General features: G+C 38.0%; 1 protein-coding gene across 1 annotated transcript in view; it reads right to left on the bottom strand.

The window, feature by feature from the left end:
• Positions 1-289: 289 nt before the first annotated feature.
• The window catches only part of LOC103182963 (unc-80 homolog, NALCN channel complex subunit), a 72,973-nt gene continuing 57,556 nt past the window's right edge, over positions 290-15,706 (bottom strand). The window contains exons 58-65 of the mRNA XM_042336237.1: positions 13,910-14,089; positions 12,017-12,164; positions 8,097-8,153; positions 6,072-6,153; positions 5,012-5,123; positions 3,537-3,948; positions 3,264-3,288; positions 290-3,182 (exon numbers count right to left, since the gene is read on the bottom strand). Coding sequence (XP_042192171.1) covers positions 2,913-3,182; positions 3,264-3,288; positions 3,537-3,948; positions 5,012-5,123; positions 6,072-6,153; positions 8,097-8,153; positions 12,017-12,164; positions 13,910-14,089 — 1,286 coding nt within the window. The 3' untranslated portion in view covers positions 290-2,912. The remainder of the gene's footprint in view (positions 3,183-3,263; positions 3,289-3,536; positions 3,949-5,011; positions 5,124-6,071; positions 6,154-8,096; positions 8,154-12,016; positions 12,165-13,909; positions 14,090-15,706) is intronic.

Below are 15,706 nucleotides of genomic sequence, written 5' to 3'. Positions count from 1 at the left end.
GGTACAGACTATTCTGTATTCTATCCAGCAGTCAATTTGTGCTATCAGAATCCAATCATGAGTGTGCAAGATATATACTATTGGAATTTAGTCTAAAGTAGATTTTAATCAAATTAGTTGCATTATTTTAAAAAGCACTAGACAAAAATCATAGCGATGAAGTAGAATATAAATTGTTAGCACTTTTTAATTATTGTTTATAATGTGCTTTAATTTGCCGACCAACAGAATCATTGGAATCTATCTTGTTTGTGGGTCTTAATAGGGCTGCAGGTATCAGAAGACAATGGCAATTTCAAATAGTCACTTTATTTGGAATTATCTTATTTTGGCTTGTGAATTTACTTTCAACATGATACATATACAATAACATACAACTAAAAACAAAGCACAATAAATAATATAATTGGCAACACAACCACAAACATTGTACCTGAAAACATAACCGCATTTAAAGACCTCACATTTGATTACACAAATTGCTAGGACCAGCTTGAGACAATTTAATCTACCACAAAGCCTTCCCAACAAAATTAAGGAAAACATAATTAATTCTTATTGAGCTTATTTTTAAAATGATATGAAGACAGCAGGGTGATAATTTTACTTGAGAAAAAGATGACTGTGTAGTGCATTGCTTTCACTGTTTTTGACCAAGGCTTGAATCTTAATGAGCCTCGCAAAGGCAGCTCATCTGACACTGCTGCTCCTTAAGGTCCTAAAATAATTTAAAAGGATGGATCTAACTGGACAATCTCACTCTGGAGAACTGATTCCAGGAAAATGAAATTACATAATATCACCTATTTATGGAAGGGGATTGCAGTAAAATGGTGCAGGCAGGCATATTTATCTGAAATCTACGTTTATTAAAATAATTTGTAAGGCCAGTGCAAAGCAAGTTTTGAACTGCACTTAGCCTATGATATGATCTGACTAGAGAATGCTTGATGCTGCCAGTCTGCCACAAACATCTTCCATTTCTGTGATCTCTCACCTAACCTTAAAAATTAAATTTGCACGGTTTAGAACAAGTACTCTGGGTATTTCACACAAGTCAATAAAAAAAAGGGGGGCACACTGTTTGGCAGTCTTTTAAACAAAATGTCATGAAATAATTGAGGTGATATCTTCCGAACAGTCAAATGGAAATACTGCATTACAACTATTACATTTACTAAATGTGAGATGCACAGGAAGCATTAGATATTCTACAACAAATTGCACTTACCCAAGCGCCTTTCTAGAATATCTCAAAACATTTTACAAAGATGAATGGGAGTATGAGCTGGAAGGAAGTTGGGGGAGATGATCGTACTTTATTTATCTACCCTTTCAAACTAAACATTTTAATTTACTTGAATTATACATATATATTCATTCACTTCAAAATATACTATTATACATAAAATATACGATGTGTACAACTTATTTTCTATCTCTATTCCATTCGGTTCAGTTGCTTACTCTCCCAAGAAGAAAAACAATCTCTTTGGCTCACTTTTCTGTTATGATGATCTGGGCAAGAATCTTCCATTCATTACTGCCATTCTATCACTACGACTGACATTACGTTTTATATCAATTGAGTACGTCTGATCCTCCACTTTTTAGACCCAAGTAAGGTCTCAAATTGTATTCCTTTGATTGTTTAAAACAGATGCGTTTCTGAACTTGCCTCTATCTTTTGCTGTGCCTTTAGTCTCTCCTTGATTTCAGTTTTTTTTGTTTTTGTTCACTTTTCCTTCTTCCAAATCTGCTGTCATGATCAGTGGATGCTTAGGAAAGATGATGCTTTTTTCCCATGAAACTATTGCCATATCACAATATTTTCAGTTCTCTTGCTAGTTTAACCAATGGCCTCACCTCGTCAATGGCTGAAATATTAATCTTTCTTTATCTATGAACATTCTTGCAGAATGGCCTGCTGGGAGCGGTGGTTGAGGCAGAGTCCATATGAGCGTTCAAAAGGGAAGTAGATCCATATCTAAGCTATAGGGATGCGGGGAAAACTCAAGTAAATAGGATTGAAATGATTGCTCCTTATTCCTTGGTAGGCCAAATGGTCTTCTTCTGTGCTATAAATTACTATGATTCTTAGCCTCACTAACTTCTCTGATGTCAAAGAGAATGTTTACTCCATTGCTAAAGCTGCCTCAAAGCACAGCTTCTCTTTTCACACTAAATACATTACATTTTACCCTCTCAGCCTTTACTCTTTACAGCCTAAGTAATGAATTGCATTGCAGGCTTTGTCCCTTCACTTGTGTTCCTCAACTTAAAAAAAGGTTACAGATAGAGTAATTTTGTCATCAAGCTGATTCAGTCTGTAATACAGTAGAATTATAAGGCAAAAACATATAATATATTGTTAAGGCTGAAAGCATCTATTTTCAAACAACATTCTGCTGAGGCTGGAACAGACAGGCTATTACATGAAATCACTGTAGCAATATATTTGTTGTTGACAATTCCTCACTTAGTTTTGGTGTTTTGATGGCTTCTTCAGTGTTATATTCCATTGTTGATTTAATTGTTATTTTGTTAAAACAATCAGGTTCAATTCTAAAACTTATTTAAGATTTCTGGAGAAAAACAGCTTTTTTTTCCTCCCAGTTTTGACAACTTGGAACAACTAAAATAATCAACATATTTTATTTATAACAGGTACCTGTGATTTTTTTTGGTTTTATATTTATACTAAATGTTAGAAAACTCCAGATTAAATCAATTTTCCCAAATCTGTCATGAAATCATGTAGCAATTCAAAACAAATTGACAAAACAGGACTACCCATGTAATTGATCACCTTTGCACATTTATCAGAAGCCAACATCATTAATTTCATACACTACACTGAGCCACAGGGATAATAAATAGAGAGGATCGCCAAGGTTCTACAATCAATTGCCTTAGACATGGGATTCATCAAGACCCACATCAGTTTCACTAATTTCAATGTGTGAAATGCTCAATGGGCTGGACAGAAGCGGATTCTCTGTTCCGTTGTCTTCACTGATATGTAGGACAATGTCTGTATGCTGAAGTAAAGTGGTTGTTTCTAGATCTGTGAAGTCTTCGGTTTCAGACTGTTCAACCTCTTCCAAGGGCGGTATCTGTGTTATAATTGTTTTATGAGTTGCACATAGTTTATTCTCAGTTTCCAGACACACTGCCTCTGCCTAAAGCAAGGTAAGTACATCATGGTATAAAAGAGGTAGACATGAAACAGACTTTTTTTAATAAAAACCTTTCTCTATTACCCCAACTTCCACATGTGCCAGAATCCTGCACTATGGCAGATATGCTCCCAGCTTTGTAACAATATACATCTGTAACTGTCCACTAGTAAATACTCAATAACTGGTTAGGGTAACAACACTCCATGCATTGAGTAAAGCACCTACTTATGCTCAGAAGCACTCGAGTTAATCCAGTATAGGATACATAAAAATGCCATACCACTGTGCTGCTCTAGGAAAACTCTCATAACAATCTGAAAATCAAAACTGTGGTCTTAAAAAGGTAGTCAAAGCAGTAATCTTTTTTTTCTAGTCATGCCACCCACTTTAACACCTCCATTTATTCCCCAACTAATATCACTCTTTATTCTCCCCAAGCCACAGTCCATTCTTCTGTTGAGTGCAGACAACACCTGTTCTTCTAGCTCTGGTGCTCTCAATCTAACCACTGGGATGTTCAAAAGAAACACTCTGGCAGGACTTTGATTAGATACTGCATTAAATACATTTACCTGACTGCTACTGCTTGGACTGGATGGCCATGTTCCTGCAACTGGAAATGTGGCAGTTTTTGCTGATGTTGCCACAGATTCTGGTATGTTGCCCTGTGCCTGCTCTGATGAGGATTCCTTACTCTCTATAATCGTTATCTGAGTAGCTGTGGTGTCTTGTTGCATTTCAGTGAAGGTAACTGATCTTTTTTGTTCTGTCAGAATCCAACATTGAAACATTAAATTAATGTATTTTAATTTCAGAAATCACATAATAAAATATACAATTATCAGTATTTTAATACATAAAAGATCACAAGATCAGTTTGGATGAAAAAGGCTCTTTGGTCTGTCTGATTTCAATCTTCCAGAACACCCACCCTACCATCCTCCCGTCACAACATCAAGTCATTTTTTAAAAATTACTTCAGTATCTTGGCCTCAACCATCAACCTGTTCCAGTTGTTAATTACTCTCTGGGTAAAGAATACAATAAATATTGGTAGTCTATTAGCAGATCGTTTTCTGGGGTAATAATCCCTTCAAAAAATAATAATCATTTGGTCACTCAATCCAGAACTGTTTGTGGGACACTGCTGTGTGCAATTGACTGTCTCATTTTGCCCAAAATATACGTAGTTAATTCACTTTACAGTATATTCTGTGAAGAGCTTTGAGATGTTGCGACGATGTGATAAGGTGCTTTGGGCTCTATAAATGTAATTTTGTTGTTGTTGTGCTTATATATCAAATGCAAGGATTATAATTATAATAAATATCATTGAAAAATGTATCTGGTTCCATTTTCCTACTATTATGATTCATTCCTACTCTCTTCATATTCCTAAATTTAGTTCTTAGTTTGATAATTTGTTTTGCACCCAAAAGGCATGTAAACTGGAAACATTTCCCCGTATCCGACAGTGTCACACTCACAGAGTACGAAATGCACAATACCAATACAGGTTGATATGTCCCCTTTCCCTAACTCCCTGCTTACTTTACCTTTCTCCATCACTTCCCCAAATGACTTGCACAAGTCACTTTGATCTTGCCATGTGAAAACCTGCTCACACTATTGCAGAGCAATACATTATGCTTCCAAATCTTTATCGATCATGGGATTTTTAAAGGCATCAATTTCTATTTAACATGTTTTGTGTTAAAGCAGTTTTGGAAAAGTTTCAATTTGAGCATGCGAATGGCACTCATTCTGACCTCTTTAAATACATATAAATGTCACTTTGTTGATGACAAATTCTAAATTCTGAACCTTACCTAAAGGTTTAGCTTTTGGCTGGATGCTGCGTCTGGTTGTAGACAAGCGGGCATTAGGTCGGTCCTTAGGTTCAGTTTGTGTCCTCTGTCGTGAGAGCAGAGGTCGTCGTGGCTATTCAAATGTGAATTATGTAAAAAAAGAAACACCTTCAACTTGTCACTTCCATTCCAAATGTATTTGATTTCACTGCTATAACTTTTTGGTGATTAAAATTTAGTGCATGAAAATTAAGGTGGTCACTTTTCTTACTTTTTGAACCAAACTCTGCATAGACAACAAGAATACTCAAATGCAGAGGAAAGCTCCCATTAATGTGCCCCAACAATGCACTTTAGCCCCAAATTCATAACAGCATATGAATGTTGTTTCCATTTCCCATACCAGCCATCCTTATTAACTCTCTAATAAGTGTACTCTAACTTTGTGCTCACATGGAACTGGATTTTAGCCAAACTGGTTATACTTATAGAAAATGGAGAATCTTTTCCCTGCGTAAAACATTTGAATCTGGTGCTCAGAGATGAAAAGAGAATGCTCCAATGATACAATGCCAATTTATAGATCAGGTTCTTTATAAACCATAGACAAATGCCATCTAATGTGTCAAAGTGGTGGTACCCTGTTTAAGCAAAGATTGTTTTTAATTTTTAAAAACTGTTCAAAATAGTTTTGCAGTAAAGACCCATAGAGCTTTTTCCGATTTCACTGCATGGCTGCTTTATATATTATTACAGTAACTGGATTACATCACCACCAAGTTTATTACAGTAACTTTTACACTGCCATCTTCCCAATTGCATATCAGCTTTGAGAATATAGTAGTTATATCACCAAAAGTTCTGAAGCTGTTTGTTACACTGCACTTTGCCTGTCAGAAAGTTACTGTTAGCATTGCTGTAATTGAATTCTTAACTTCTGGTCCCAACTGAATTTGTATGTGATAACATTGTTCCAATAGGAGGCCAACACTATATTATGATTTCTTCTCGTCTTCCATGAAAATCCTTGCATATTCATTGATAGTTCTTCAGTGTTTAAAAACTATCGATGCACTCTTACCTGCCTTAGACCCCTTTTTCTTCCCAGTAGCTGCTGAGTAAGAAGATTCTGTTGGCCAGGTTCACTCTGCACACTTGCTACCCTGTTAAGCATATTACATATTTTTCAGATTGCAGATAAACTGGCCATTTGTTAAAAGGAATGGTTGGCTTTTCGTAGTGCTATTTCATACTCTATAAAAAAAATGCTGCCTACCTCGCAATTCTGAGTTTAAGAAAAAAATTAGCTCAAAAATCAAAAGAAGTTCCTTTCAATTAAACCAAAGAAAATATGAGTTAATAGATTGGTTAAGTATTCAAGTTGAAAACAAAGATATCTAAACCTGCCAAAAGCAAATAAAGTATATATTCCAGAAAAAGTCAGGATATCCACTGTATTATCTATTTCACACCGTGGAGGTAACTTGTTTTATTTCTGTCAAAACTACAATACAAAACAACCTAAATCTCATTTACACAATATTACCTTGCATGCTCCAGTTCTGTCAAATCATATGTGTTTTGTATCTCGTTTATTCTATATACACTCTTATTTGTGAATTTAAAATGATCAGGCCTAATTTCTGGAGACATGCAAGGAGACATTTGGAAAATAATTTCTTAACTTACAATAGAAAAACAGTAACAAAGATCATAACTTATGTTGATTTGCAAAAAAGTTTGGCAATGGTGGAGGCATGAGCAGTTAATTTAAAGTATTGTGTGTGCAAATAGTCACAAAATGTTAACAAAAGAGCTCCAAAACTTCAGCATACAGTCTTTAGTGTTAGAAAACAAGAAAACGGGAAACAGCTCTGTAAAACATCAGGATACAACATCACCACATATAATTTATCTTATGTGAAGTTTATACTGATCGGTTGTGTTCTATTTCAGCTTTTCACCAGAGAGTTATGAGGAAAAAAAGGCCAACTTTTTTCCGTACTAAATACCTATTTAAAATATACTTTAAAACATTAGCTTTGAATTAGTTTGTTCACACTCCTATTACAGATTTCTATACAAAGATTTAAGAGAGGATTGTGACTGCACTAGAATGAAGTTTGTATATTTTTTTTGTATTTAATGCAAACTAAAGTCGCCTGAAACAATTACTTTTTTGCTGAAGTAATATTGATGTTAGATTCTGAACAACATTAAATGAATTTCCTGATATCATTGAATTTTCTTCAGGATCACAGAGGAATTTGGGAGCTTTCTGTTGTCTAAAGCAAGGACTTTGTGGAGTCCTGTAGCTCAGTGGTTAGAGCACTCGCTTTGCAAGCGAGAGACCTGAATTCAATTCCAGGCAGAGCGAAACCTTGGGCAAGTTTCCTTACTCCACACGCCTAATAATAATCCCTTCAAAAACCAAAAAAACAATAATTGAATTGGTCATTTTCAATCTACGACTGTTTGTGGGACATTGCTGTGCGCAATTGGCTGCCGCGTTCACCCACAAATATACAGTCAGTTCACTTTACAGTGTTACAGTTCTGTGAAGCGCTTTGGGACGTCCTCCCAATGTGAAAAGCGCTATATCAAATGCAAGGATTATTATTATTATTAAAGTGATGCGTCCGATTATTTGCTTTGATTAGCAAGTTCAATGAATTATGGAGAGAACTCAGTACAGTAGAAATTGTACATGGTTCACTGAAGGAATATTAGACTTGATGGTCTGAATGACCGTTTACCATCCCATACTTTACGCTCTTATGTTTTTATACATCTCCACCTTTACCAGCCAATTTTCCATCAAGGACTTAATTATTTAGAAAGCTGGGGTACGTGTGCACAAATGAACATCATGAGAGCATGGGTTGATAACTACAGTGCAATGGAACATCTTCATAGCAGATTTAAATCTCATTTAAATCACAGGTTCCACAGGGGATGGGGATCAACAAAAGATTTACAATATTCAAGACAGGTGAATGGTGACATGTTTTGTTTTACTCATCAGATGTCAAGACTTGATAAATGACAGAGGAAAGGGTATCAGGATTCCCAGCACATATACATCGACATGAATGCAACACTGTACCTAGAAAGGTTAACCTCAGCAGCCAGTCCCTGGGAGTCCTCGAGGACATTAGGTTCACTGCAGGGCAGGGAGATGAGTATTTAGGGAAATGAAGCATGCCGTGTCCAACAAAGAGGGCAGTTCAAAAAGTGACATGCTGAACAACAGCATGTATTCATTAACACCTTAAAAGGTCAGTATAGACTTGTATCGGAACAGTTGTGGGTATAAGGACATTCACAGTACAAACATGAAAAACAAAACATATTCCAGATTTTAATGTAGTGTAACGGGGACAATTTCAGTACCCTGACTGAAAAAGTGAACACACCATGGTTAGTTCAAGCAGACAGAAGCCGTTTCATTCTATGAAATAATTAAGTGCTGAACTCTATAAGATCTACAGTAGCACTGCGCCCCACAGATGCCTGAAAGCAAAAACACCAAAATCTCACTCCATTGGGAATGCAGATTCAATAGATACATTTACTGTGCTCAGCAAAGGTATATTTTTCAAGGAGACCCATTTTAGAAAAACATGTGCGTGCATTGGTAGGGCAGGTATCAGGCTGTCACCCACTTCCGGAGATTATGAGACTGATTTCAATAGGAAATGCTGAGGGGAGGCAGGGCACCTGACCTGAGGAAAGAGGAGTAAATCAGAGTCAACCAGGGTCTCTCTTGCTTGCCTCTTAGCAGTCAACTACAGAGAGAACAGCAGAAACCTGCCTGGTAAACAGCTATCTCAGGAGTGATGTGTGGTGCAAAAACATCTAATGAGAGAAAATAGTGTTTAAAACAATCTCTAACAACATTGCAACATTATTCTCAAATCCACAAGGGGATTTCAATCTCTAAAGAATATTTAAGCGTACAGAATTGTTACCAGAGTAAACTAAAGGATTGAGAAATACTGAATAGCAGGATATTGTGGCATGTTAGGTCCGAAATTCCACTGGATCTTAGCCTGTAAGATCATTTTGTCTTAACATTTACAATTGTGAAATTGTGGAAAACCTAGAATTCAGGACTATGGAAAACTGATTTGCAAATTGAGACCGAATTTAAGAAATTTCCCCAAACCTGCTCCATCTTAAATTAAGACAAAATGATCTTACAGTATGAGACAATATGAAATTTTCCGTTCATTGTATTTCCAACCAAAGGCACAGGACTGAGCAAACAAAGTGGTATATTCTTATTCTTGACGTGCAATAAAACATTTAGATTGCAACAACAACAACAAAATTACATTTATAGAGCGCCTTTCACGTCAGGAGGATGTCCCAAGGCGCTGAACAGTCAGGGGTCAGCACCGAGCATGGGGGAGGGGTGGGGTAGGGGTGAGGGAAGGCAGAGAGGTGGGAGGGCGACTGAAGGCACGATCGAAGAGGAGGGTCTTGAGACCAGCATTGAAGGAGGCAAGCGAGGCGAAGGGACTATGGGATGGAGTTCCAGAGTGTGGAGGCAGAGAGGCTTAAAGCTAGGCCACTAATGGTAGGTTGGGTTGGGCGGGAGACATGGAGCAGGCTGGAGCCCTCTGAATGGAGGGTTGATAGGGAGTCATCAGGTCAGAGAGGCAGGAGGGGGCAAGGCCATGGATGGCCTTGAAAGTGAGGATGAGGCCTTGAATTCGATCCTCTGGGGGATGGGGAGCCAGAGGAGTCGGGCGAGGGTGGGAGTGATGGGGTCGCGGAGTCTGGTGCGCGAGAGTACATGAGCTGCAGAGTTTTGGATGATCTGCAGCTTGTGAAGAGAAGAGTTGGGAAGGCCGATAAGGAGGGAATTTCCATAATCAAGCCTTGATGTGAAGAATGTGTGGGTGAGAGTTTCGGCAGCCTGAGGGGTGAGGCAGTGACGGAATCTGGCAATGTTGCGGAGGTGGTGTTAGGCAGTGCCAGTCATGGCGCGGATGTGGGGGAGAAAGGACAGTTCAGGGTCAAACAAGACACCCAGGTTCCTGACTGGCTTAGTGAGGCAGCCTTGGATGCTGATGCTGCCAGCGCCCGAGGTACGGAGGTGCTGGCGTGAGCCAATTAGGAGGGCCTCGGTCTTGCTGACGTTCAGCTGGAGAAAGTTATCCCTCGTCCAGGATTTGATGTTGGACAGACAGTCGGTCAGGATGCCAGTAGTCCTGGAGTTGAGGGTGGAGGCAGAGAGATAGAGTTGGGTGCCATCCGCATACACGTGGAAATTTACCCCATGTCTGCGGATGATGTCACCAAGGGGGAGCATGTAGAGGGTGAAGAGGAGGGAATCGAGGACAGAGCCCTGAGGAAGGCCGCATGAGACAGTGCAGGGGCTGGAAGAGAAGTCGTTAGCTGAGACAACGTGGAGGCGGTGTGAAAGGTAGGACCTGAACCAGACAAAGCCAGAACCTTGGAGCTTGAGGTAGGAGGAGAGGCAGTGGAGGTAGGACTGAATGGTCCACACTGTCAAAAGTGCGGAGAAGTGGAGGAGGCAGAGGGAGCCCTGGTCACACAGAGCAGTTTCCTCACTGTAGGCAGCACGGAAACCCAATTGGAAGGGCTCATCGAAAGAGTGGGAGGAGAGGAAAGAGCGAAGCTGGGAGACAACGGCTCTCCCAAAGACCTTGGACAGAAAAGGGAGTTTGGAGATGGGCCGATAGCTGGATAGCTGTGTTGGGTCAAGGGAAGGTTTCAAGGTGGGGGTGATAGTGGCTGTTTTGAGGGTGGTAGGAACAGTGACAGATGACAGGGAGAGGTTGATGATGTCGGCAAGTAGTGGAGCAAGGAGGTGGAGCTGGGATTTCTGAGTGCCATTGGTACAGGAGTGCGAGAAGGCTCGTCTCAGCCACAGGCAGTAAGTGACATAGTCAGATATAGATTGTTTGAAAAAGATCATCAGAGTTTAAAATCTTCTTTCTACTAAAGGCAATGACTCTGATGACAAGTGATTTTCCCATTATAAGCTCTCATCATCCTAGCAAAGTGGCTACACTTTACAGCAAGAGAAATTTCTCTTTTGAGATAATAATATATTACTGATTGAATTATATAGATTTATGTTGAGATGTTTCTTCCTGGAGGTCATATTTACATAACTCATTTTATAAAATGTGATTAGATTTGTTATTTGGTTAAAACTGAATTGGAAACTACCCCAACAGATTATTATTTCCAATATATAACACAAATTCTAGCATTTTATTGCAGTACAAGATCCAATTCAGTTTTAATCTATCTAAAACTGGATTGGGTCTTTTATCGAGGCAGGTCTCTATCATCAGAAATACATGTTTTGCTGAGCAAGGAGCACATTGACAAGTTTAGCAAAGTACTATAAAACTCGTTCAATCCCATTCTAACTATGGATCTCACATCAGATGCCTGAAATGTTTTCATATTGGTACATCTAATTTACCTTGTATTCAATAAAAACATTTGCATAGACTCATTTGAAGTTGGCTAACACAAGCAGTAATATATAGTTAGTATCTGTAGTGTGTTTATATGCTGAACAGATATTGCTATCAAATACTCAAGTTAACCATAGGGAAAAAAAATCAGAGAGATGTTGACCAGGAAAATTTGTATACATTTTGACTACAATAATTATGTAGGGAACAAAATATATTAACTGCATATAAACATACTATATTCTAAATAAATATTGCTTTGCATAATATCTGCGCTCAATTTTATAATTTGCCCTGAAATAATGCAGAGCATGTACTAGTCTATTTCACAGATGTATGTCGCCACATGTACATTTAAGATGATTTTTATCGTTGTACAAAAAATAATAATGCTGGTTTACAACATAAAGTCTTAAGAGAAAAAATAGTAAAAGACTTTTTTAACAATATTGTTTAAGCAAAATGACATCCTGTACTATTAAACTTCATATTTCCTTACAATGTCATACAGATCATAATGACTTTACACGTGTATGCATATAGAAATTGTAAATTCAGTTACCTGTGGCTGGGCAAAATCCTATGACCTGCGTCAGGCTGAGGAGCAGATATGCTAGAAATATGGCTGGAAAATCGCCGACGTCCTTGACTGCTGCTAGCCAGATATGCCTCCTGTTCACTAACCACGCTTGGCATGCTTACTGTGTCATCTGCAATCCAACATAGAAAACATTTCACATGACTTCTTTCTCACATCAAATAACAAAGTGATGAAGCATAAAACTGCATGATACTGCATGAACATGCCGGAACCTCCAAAAGCAGTTTAATAACGGCAAGTAGTTGAGATGATCCGACTATATTCACATTCTTAAGGACCCCTGTACAACACAGCATTATTCAACGAAGAGGAAAGACTGTTCAGACCTCAGTGAATATAACTGCATCTAACCACTAGGAGGAGGGAGAGAACAGCTTCCAATTTGTAATCCTATGGAGGTATAAAGCTCTGTGCTCATTTATTGATTGCATATTGTGCTTTCAAAAGCTAAACTGGGGTTAAATCTGCACCACAGTGATCTTCTAGGATGGATAGTGTAAACATAAGCATTGTGTACTGTCGTTTTTGGTTGTATTCATATTCTGCAAGGCTTACTGTATGCTGTAAACTGTGATCTGCATTAAGCTCATGTGCATTGAAGTATAACTTTGTGCCATTCTGAACTATTTTACATAAATGTATATCACTGCGCTCTGCCAAGTTAAGATTTCTGCAAGTATGCTATTGGCATTAGGTGTATTAGTAAATACCATGTTAATTTGTCTGTGCATGAATAGACACAAGCGTGCTATCAGAGTTTGTTCATGCGGTCTATTGTATACTCAAGTCTGGGATGTGTGGGGCAGTATTAGACGTGCCAAGTGGAATGATTTTTTAAATTGATGTCTCAGATTCTTATTACATATACATGTGTTTTCACATTCTTAAAAGTTGTGAATTATAAACAGTTTTATTGTGCATGATATTCTGTGATCATTTTTATTTATTTAGAAAATTACAGCAGAGTTGAATTACCAAATAAACCATATAAATTATCATTTTAAAATTTCAGGGTAGGAAAGGTTATGGTTTCATTTGGTCAGAATATCTCCAATTATTTTTGATTACTCTCCAAATATCCATTACAATGGCCACGTGTACATGAAAACCAGCTGGTAATGCAATTGGGAAATTTGATGTGCTTTTGACACATCTACAGTTGAGGCTGAACAAATAAAGCTCTTGAAATTAAGCAGTTATTTTGCTGCAATCCTAGTCTAATGCTGTGCAAGAGGCTATTTTTCATGTACAAGCTTAAACAATTTTGGCCAAGAACTTGTGAACTTGGCTGGCTAGTTTAGCCCTTTTCTAACATGGGGGCAAAGACCAATTGTAGCATCTTTCCTGCTGCTCTGCAGATCAGTAACTCAACCACTCAGGAACTGAAACTTTTGTCTATGTGGCTCAGAGACACATTACATGGTGCATTTTTTTTAAAACACACATACCATCTACAAAAAGGGAAAAGATTCTTTTGAGTGGTAGACACTAATACTAACTGAATTATATGCCAAGAATTTTAAAGTTAGAATGTATCGCAAAAATGCTGCACTACATCCCATTCATTACCAGTGAAAGATCTGTTGCTCTGTGTGTGCATGTTTGGGTACAAGTTTTGTATCCTTGTTTTCTCAAGACTTGATCATGTACTTCCATGCTCTACCAGATGTAATTTTCTTCAGCTTCAATCTTTGTTATGTTACTTTTATGCTATTTCATGCTATTTATCATAGCCCTAAGCAACCTATAGCTGCTGAAATGAAGTGGAAATGGAGACAGAAGTGCCATGTTCAATCTACTAAAAGCAATCATCAAGCAAGATGAATTTACAGTCTGTTAATGACAAATGCTCACTTTCACCATCCTCCTCATCAGTCCTGCTTAGTGTGTCCTGAGAGGCCTGATGAGAAGGTTGGCTGTCCTGCTCCCACACAGTGCCTGTCCCCGTGTTTGAACGAGACATGGTAGCCAGACTCAAGCGGTAAGCTGAAGTGGAGGTTGCCACAGTGCTGATGGAAGGTTTGCCTTGGTATGCTGCAAAGATATAATGAACAAGTTACATGAGATATTTATGACATTGCAAAATTTCAATCAGAGTTTTAGTATTGTCATCAACTGTAAAGCAGTAACTTAAAAGTCTAGTATAAATCAAAATAATGAATTAGCAAATTGCAGTAAAATGTATAATGTCGATGGGATAACATGGAAGCTTGGATTCATTTTGTAGAGGACAACACTGCTGAAGAATGGAATATTTTGGCATTTTGCAACCAGGAAAAGAACACACAACTCCAACCACATTTGATGTAGTTCACTTGTAACCTTCTTCACCCAACCAGGAATTCCCTTTGTTTGGCCGACCCTGACCTATTTCATATCCCCACTATGCACCCACTTTTTGTTTTTGGGAGGGGGCTTTCATCCACGATGCCCACTCTCTGGAACTCCATGTGTCTCCAACTTGCTCCCTCCCTTCTTTCTGGGTATGCCTCAAAATGTACCTCTGGTCAATTCACTTTACAGCATATTCTGTGAAGCACTCTGAGCCGTCAAGAAGACGTGAAAAGCGCTATATCAAATGCAAGGATTATTATTATCGAAAGGTTCAGTGGTTTAAATCCCCAACAAGTTCAAGTCTAGAGGACATCTGTCATTTTAAGTGGTTTACATCAGTTGGTGAGTTTACTCAATTCTGTGGAGTCCTGTAGCTTAGTGGTTAGAGCACTCGCTTTGCAAGCGAGAGACCTGAGTTCAATTCCAGGCAGAGCGAAACCTTGGGCAAGTTTCCTTACTCCACACGTCTAATAATAATCCCTCCAAAACAAAACAATAATAAATTGGTCATTTTCAATCTACGACTGTTTGGGGGACATTGCTGTGCGCAATTGGCTGCCGCGTTCGCCCACAAATATACAGTCAATTCACTTTACAGTGTGTTCTGTGAAGCGCTTTGGGACGTCCTCCCAATGTGAAAAGCGCTATATCAAATGCAAGGATTATTATTATATTATTAATGTCAAGTTGACTATCTCTTGTCATTTGGGAGCCAACTGGCATTGGCCACATCAACGGATTGTCAGCCTGCTGGCTGACAAGAGTGGCAGTTGTGAAGCAATCTGATTTATGAGATTCTGTTCCCAGTGATCTCAGAAGAGTAAGAAATTTGACAATACAAGAAAAAAATATTTTTTAAAAAAAGATAAACAACTGGACTCTTTATGTTCCCCTCACAATAGTATGCCTAGAAGATGGAGAAATCCAAACACATTACCAACTTTTATCTATGAATAAATAAGCACCATCTTAGTTTCAAAAGAGTACTGTGCAGTAATTAGTTTGAACTAATGATAGCTATTGTTATTTAAAAAAGTAAATACTGTAATATTTTTATTTTATGTTACATTTTATATGAGACAAGTGAACCCTTTTTGTGTTGTTTCTAAACAAGAAGAATACTAAACTACAAATTGAATCCAATAAAAAAGTTTTACACTAACACAGAGGAAGACAAATAAACCATGTGCTAAAAACATACCAATACAGAGGAACACAAATAAACCATATGTTACAAAGATTCACATTATCATACTTCTATTTTAGATATCCTCCATATTAGGTTCTCTGAACAGATACTGAACCATGTGTGAAATT

Source organism: Callorhinchus milii, unplaced genomic scaffold (assembly GCF_018977255.1).
Source record: "Callorhinchus milii isolate IMCB2004 unplaced genomic scaffold, IMCB_Cmil_1.0 Scaffold6, whole genome shotgun sequence".
In the NCBI taxonomy this organism is placed as follows: domain Eukaryota; kingdom Metazoa; phylum Chordata; class Chondrichthyes; order Chimaeriformes; family Callorhinchidae; genus Callorhinchus; species Callorhinchus milii.
This window is presented reverse-complemented; position numbering and strand designations above follow the sequence as displayed.